The sequence below is a fragment of the Thermobia domestica genome, chromosome 2 (assembly GCF_964235325.1).
Source record: "Thermobia domestica chromosome 2, izTheDome1.hap1.1, whole genome shotgun sequence".
NCBI classification, from domain to species: Eukaryota; Metazoa; Arthropoda; class Insecta; order Zygentoma; family Lepismatidae; genus Thermobia; species Thermobia domestica.
In genome coordinates, this window is record NC_137455.1 from 132,474,252 (window position 1) to 132,481,269 (window position 7,018).

Sequence of the window (7,018 nt, forward strand, 5' to 3'; positions counted from 1 at the left end):
GACCCAAGTGATACATGATCTGTTCCGTCGTTTCTCATTGGTTTGTAGAATGACTAAAAACATAATCTTACCACGGGAAGATAATGCACATAAATTATTGGTTATGTACGTTAAGTACGCATATTTTTTTTAAAGAAATATCTTTAAGTAATTTGATATACTAAGGTCCCCATGCCAATTAAGATAAATGGCAACAGCAATTTCACTAATAAGTCAAGGAATGCCTACTATTTTTTATAAATACTTCAGTATTATTTTGACACTTATTTGCAGGATTTGGTTATTAAAGACGTCTTTTGAAATCTGAGTGATGTAACTCAGCAAAGAACAAGCCCAGGTATAAGATTTACACACATTATCTTGTCCATTACATAACCAATAAAATTTGTTTAGGATTGATTTAATTTACTAAAAAATTGTTTTAATCAATGTAAATAAAACAACAAAAAATAGCAAAAGAGCCTAGTTCTGTGTATATCAGCTATTGTTTGTACATGTGTTTCCAAACCAGGGTTTCAATGAGAATATTTTGAATCCGTAGATGGTTATGGCCAGGGATAAAATACATTATAGATAGACTATCCTGATGCTAGTGGATTTAGTGGAAGATGTTTGTATTATTTCTGTTTTCGAAATGGGAATCTATGTAGGTAGTTGGGAGAGAAAGTGGTTCAGAAAAGAACCACAAAAATAAGAGACTGATGTTCTATTTCTGAGAGACTGATGTCTAAAGATCATTGACTGATACTTCTTTGTTACTCAAAGGAAAATGCTATGTTTGAAGGTAGCATCTTCGTTTCTCTTTGGAAATTTTGTAGAAACACTGTCATAAATCTAAATTTTATATGTATGAATTATGAGGGAGAGTGGGGGAATGGCGCTCAGAGGCTAATGGCGCTCACCCCTCTCCAGCAGTTTCTATGCTCTCACTGTAACTCTAACCAGTGCTGACACCTAGAGCCTGATAGTAGTAGTTAGTAAAGTGAAGGCGCCATAAGTGGACCTTACGGTGTAGGTGCAGCATAAAGGAAATAGATTTTCTCTAAAACTGATGTAAAATTGTAAGAAGAAAGATTGCAAGGTAAGTGAAATGAAATATTAATTTATAGTGTTCAATCATTTTCATGTGCAATATTTGTACCTGCTCGTCATTTAGAATTAATTGTAGGGCAAAAGTCAGTGTCATCTGCGAGTGAAAAAACAAAATATTAAATTGGCGATTGTCGGGCAATGGCGATCAACGTAAGCGGCATTATCCTACTGTGAGCGTCATTACCCTACTAACATCGTTAGCTGGTTATATGCTGAGTAGAATTTGTTAAGTAATAGTGTTTGTCTTATAGCAAAGAAAATGGCATTTATGCAGTATTTCGTTGGCATTTAAATTTACAATCAAGAGTAATGTAAAATAAGGATTACGTTTCAGTTTAGAACAATTTAATCTCATTAGGTGAATCCATCTTTTCCCAATGCTTTTGTTTCAGTTGAAAGCTTGTGTAAGACATTTAACGTAATTTAAAGATCTTTAATTCACGGATTTTTATACCATATAATGGAAGCATGAGAAAATAAAGAAAATATGTTATATTGGGATCTTGAATTTGGAAATCATGCACATTAGAGCGTGAAAAATAAATAAAGACAAAGCACTTGTGAAGGGGCAAAGCAAATGGCGGAAGATGGGGTAGTTCCGTGGAATATTTTCAATTTTTGAACTGAAACGAAATTGTTGAAAGTGGATCGTCAGTTTGAAGAAGAGAATAACTTGCGAAAATATTTTTTCAAGCTTCAAAATATTCTTACAAAAGAGATAGAAATACAATCTTAATGAAAAGGAAACATGAAACCCAGCCCCTTCAGAGTAACACTCACCTTCAAAATATTCAAAAATTTAAAGAACACGTCGGCAAAGATTAATCTTTTTTATAGTCCAATTAATACATTGTGGATTTGTTCCTTTCCTCAAACTGACAATTCAAGTTCTTCGTCAGCCACAAAAGATTGTTACAGTGAATCTGATCTCAACTTTATACTAGAATCAAAGAAAAATGCTTTGCCCGTTCTCTACCTACATAGAAAATCTCCAATCATTTCGATTGTAGCATTTAGATAATAGTCTTTTTATAATACATTTGCCTAACATTATTTGAATTTTAGCGTATTTATACGAATCGGGTAAAATATGTTTGGTTGTTTGTACGACTATTTTGCTTACAAATTCTTAATGATCCATAAACATAGTAATTACTATTTTCTCTTTGTTCCAGCTGCCATGCCACGAAAGAGAGCAAGAACAAGTAAAGCTTTATGGGATCCTGAAGTTATGAAGGTGGCGATAGAAGCTGTCAACAAGGGTGGAGGAGTTTGCGAAACGGCAAGACAATTCAATGTGCCATACAGTTCACTTCGAGATAGATTGAAAGCAGGCACACAACTGCTACCAAGACTTGGCAGGCGTTCTGTTTTCCTTTCAGATCAGGACAACGAAATGGTTGATCATCTTCTCAAGTTGTCTGATATGTTCTATGGGCTTACCTTAAAAGATTTACGTAGACATGCATTCGAATTTGCCGAAAGTAGTAGTATTTCCACGAACTTCGATTCGTTAAACTATCTTGCAGGTAAAGATTGGGCTTATGCTTTAATGAGAAGACACCCACAACTGAGTGCGCGTAAACCAGAAGCTACAAGTCTTCAACGTGTTCAAGCTTTCAACGAGCAGGCAATCAATAAATTCTATAACAACTTAGGACAATTAATGACAGAGCATAAATTTCCTCCAACTCGTATTTACAACATGGACGAGACAGGAATAAATCCTGTACACAGGCCAAATAAGGTGATATCTTTGAAGGGCAAGAAGCAAGTAGGATCAATTACTAGTGGTGAAAGGGGAAGAACAACTACCGTCTGTTGTGCAATGAGTGCTGCCGGTTCATTTGTTCCACATATTTTCATCTTTGCCCGTCAACGCATGTCACATCAGCTGGAAAAGAATGGACCTCCTGGTGCTATATACACTTATTTTAAATCAAGATGGAACAATGAAGGCTTGTTTTGTACATGGCTGGAACATTTTGCAGAAAACACAAATTCCTCCATTGGAAGTCCGGTTCTTTTAATAATTGATAACCATTCGTCCCACGTGTCACTTAAAGCTTGCAGTATTTGCCGTGAAAGAGGGATTGTATTGTTAACGGTATCCCCACATACTTCGCATCGCATTCAGCCATTGGATGTAACATTCTACGGTCCGCTTAAGAGAGCATTTTACAATGAGTGTGAAATTTTCATGAAAAGACATCCAAATATAGCCACAACAGTGTTCGAAATTGTAGACGTTTTCACCAGAGCCTATGGTCGTTTTGCAAAAATTGAAACAGCCATGAAGGGATTTCAGGTGACAGGTATTTATCCTTTGAACCCGAATATTTTCAGTGAAGATGATTTCATATGCAGTGGCCAAGTAAATGTAGCTAAGGTGCAAGGAGAAGTAGGAGATGAGTCTATTAATCCAGAGTATAGACCAAACGAGTATGACAACCAACGGCCCAAGGCTTCTTCTTCAAAAGATATTTCATATGTGATATCTTCTTCAAAAGATATGTGATATTTCACCTTTACCATTCATAGTGGCTTAGGGAAGAAGAAACTTGGACTCAGAGAAGAGTCTACTATCTTGACAGAAACCCCAATTAAAACAGATTAGAGGAGAAGGAAGAAAAGAAACGAAATTCGAGAATAAATCAACAAAAAAAGCATCAAAAAGGAAGAGGCGTATTGAGTTTGAAAGTTCGTCAGACAGTGACGATGCTATTAGTGTAAAAGATTTGTGTGATGATAACAGTGGTTCTAACAACGATTGTTTAATATGTAGTGATTTTGGGAAAGATAATGAACTATGGTTCAGGTGTGGAAATTGTTTAAGGTGGGCACACGCCGAATGCAGTGGAGCTTCCAATTCCAATGAATACGTTTGTGACTTCTGTAGCGACTAGGGTATGGTCTTTATTGATACGGTTAGGCCTAAGTACGCTTGGGTCATGGACAAAATCCTAAGTGATAAGATATCCTACTTTTAAGTTACAAAAAAAAATTACTTACTAAGTATTACCAAGATTAGTGAGGGTAATTACCCTACAGATAGGGCAATCCCGCTCAAGTGCGCTTCTTTGTTTTTTGGAGTATGGAGGGATAGCAAACAAAACGTAGCGAATAAAATATTTTGTATAATTATACAGGAAAAACCACTCTCTTTAACACAGTTTTCATTTCGTTTCTATCATATATAGTTTCTGAGATATATACCATTATTCTTAGGTGGGCGCAATTCCCCCACTCTCCCTTGTATGTGTGTGTATGAGGGAAAGGAAGAGAAAGAGAGAAAGAGAATGTGATCTGGCTGTGTGCGTTACTAGTTGCTTTGTGTTTGAAGTCACGCCGTCAATAGATACGGTACTTTGTAACTGATATTGAAAATCGAAAGCTTCTGTAAACACTCCAATGTTAATTGCAAATACACAGATCATATCACTTGAAAACTTCTACTGGTCCGATATTCATATTAAATCTTGCGTAGATAATTTCTGATTATTTTTAAAGGCATTAACATCTCTTTACTGTTGAAAAATATTCTATTAATTCATTTAAAAGTAATGATTGTTTTCAACGATTATTAACGATTGAAAATCAACACAGAAAAAACTAATCGATTACTTGTGAATTAAATATTATAAGAACTATTAACCATTACTTTAAACAATTACAAAATTAACAATTAAATTGTAAGGCCGTGCATAACTCTATTTAGGACACATAGGTTACATTATTGAAAATTTACACAATTAGATGGCTTATGGGAGAATAGTTCTATTATCATAATCTACCATTGTTAAGTGATGTTTGATATACGAGAACTCTCTTATGGCTATATGGTAGTGTACCCACCTTCGTCGTGCGAAATATCTGTTCGATTCCCGGTGGGAGTTTATGCAGATTGTCTAATGTAGTAAGTCCCCGTCTCATATAACTTCTATGTTGAACGGAGCATGAAACATAAAATCCGTGGCGTACGCAAGGGAAATTTCGAACTTTTAATTCTCCCTTGATCAAGATTCATGAGAAACACACAAACGATAATCGTGAGTGGGAAATTGTCATTTCTGACTATTTTTTTAACTGCAATCTTGTAATTATGATAGGTTAGCCAAATATGATATAAAATAAATGAATTTCGGAATTCTTACTTCGTATATATGTTTTAGGATTAACTAATTCATATCGGAGGACGTTCAGTACGTTCAGTAAAGTTCAGAACGTTCAGTAAAGTGTGTCGGTGCCCTGGATGTAGCAAATTTTTGCATAAAATTTCATGTTATCAATTATGTGGAAATTCTCATTGCTTATCATTAATTAACCTGAAACATACCTATTGAGTAATTTTACGACAACAGTGTTGCCAGGGACTGCGTTTCTGTCAAAAACGCCCATTTTACGAACTTGCGTATGGCAACACTGCATTAACCTTGTCACCACCAATGGATAAATGCTGGTGCATACTGTACATATACATAGGAGTTCATCCGCAGGAAATCAGTTTCCTGCAACTGAATATTGATTTTCTTCATTTTGCACATTTTTTTAAAAAAAATTACACTTACGGTAATTTCTTTCGTTACTACACAAAAGTAACAAGTTCCAGCATTGATCATGAGCTCGAAAATATCTACATAGACCGTGCGTACATTTGTTTCAAGTTTCAGGTCTTTATCATTCTTAGATCAAAAGATATACACAATCAAACTTTGGGTAGCGCAACTTTACGGACACACTGTAGTATATAAATGCAAATATACTGACTAAATTTTTGACCTTTTACCGGCATAACAAATGTAAAAGAAATAATTATCCAATTAACCAAATATTAAAATAAAGAAAATGCACTAAAAATAATTCATGTAGAAAGCAGGCTGCCTCACTTCCTAATATGGAAATAATTTTCTTATAAATAGATAACTAAGTATCACATAAAAAAATTAATACCATATAAATACAAAGGTTGATTCATTTACATTGAGCAGAAGTCAATATACAACTGTACTGCGCATGCGCAACCCATCGCCAAGAGTAACAGTATCTTGTTAGTCACGCAAGAGGGCGGTGTGGTCGAGCGTAATCTGATGTCGCCGAAACTGAATAGATTCTGAGAATTGTTTCGACGCTAACTTCATGGTGTAGCATAATACTAATGTGTAAACTGCGTAATTATTGCGTATGGTTTGCTAATGTAAATTTATTATACGGAAATATGCGTCAGAAAGACCTGAGCCCACTGCCGAGGCGAGCAGCTACAAACCGGCTCCCGTGAAAAGGAAACTGCCGCTATTCCATGTGATTCGGTGTACGGCAACTTCCAAGAACCCTCACACATAGTGGGATGGTCAGCAAATGCCGCACATCGCAGGTGACAACTGCACCATTCACAGTAATTTATGTCTCGTAGTTTGGCCGCCCTAAAACCATAGCATGTGGTTTCTAGAAGTTTGTTTTTGTGCTTGATGAGGCGTGAATTTACTTCACAGACTATGGTAAAGTTCGTGCGATTACATACAGACCTGTTGACGCCAAGGGTTGAAGTATGTTCTTCCACCAGCGCGCAGAGAGTTTCCCAAGAGAGTTCATGATAGTGACTGATTTTCCATACCAGCAAAGCTGTGCCTCCCAAAAGAGGAGCGAAACGTCAAAATCAATGCTGGGTACTACCAGACTAATGTCCTGATTGAAACGTACCAGCATGAAATTCCAGAATTATAGGGATCGGACGTGAACCAGGTTGAACTGCACCACGACAAGGTATCCAAGCCACACGGTGAAAATATTGCAGGAATCCTATCATCGTATGAAACAGAAAACTGAAATTGCAGCAATCTCCTTCTCTGACATCCCTGTCAAGAATCCAGATGACAGTCCAATGAACTATTGTGCATTCGGACTCCTCAACCGGCGCCTATGCCATAGT

General features: G+C 36.3%; 1 protein-coding gene across 1 annotated transcript; it reads left to right on the top strand.

Annotated features, from left to right (window-relative positions):
* Positions 1-2,182: 2,182 nt before the first annotated feature.
* On the top strand, positions 2,183-3,610 carry LOC145679170 (uncharacterized). The gene has a single exon (XM_081749761.1). The coding sequence runs from the start codon at positions 2,183-2,185 to the stop codon at positions 3,608-3,610; it is 1,428 nt and encodes a 475-aa protein (XP_081605887.1).
* Positions 3,611-7,018: the final 3,408 nt, after the last annotated feature.

Bases quoted from the DNA above. Each gene is read 5' to 3' on its own strand.
- LOC145679170 (XM_081749761.1), top strand. From the start codon at position 2,183: ATGTTTGGTTGTTTGTACGACTATTTTGCTTACAAATTCTTAATGATC.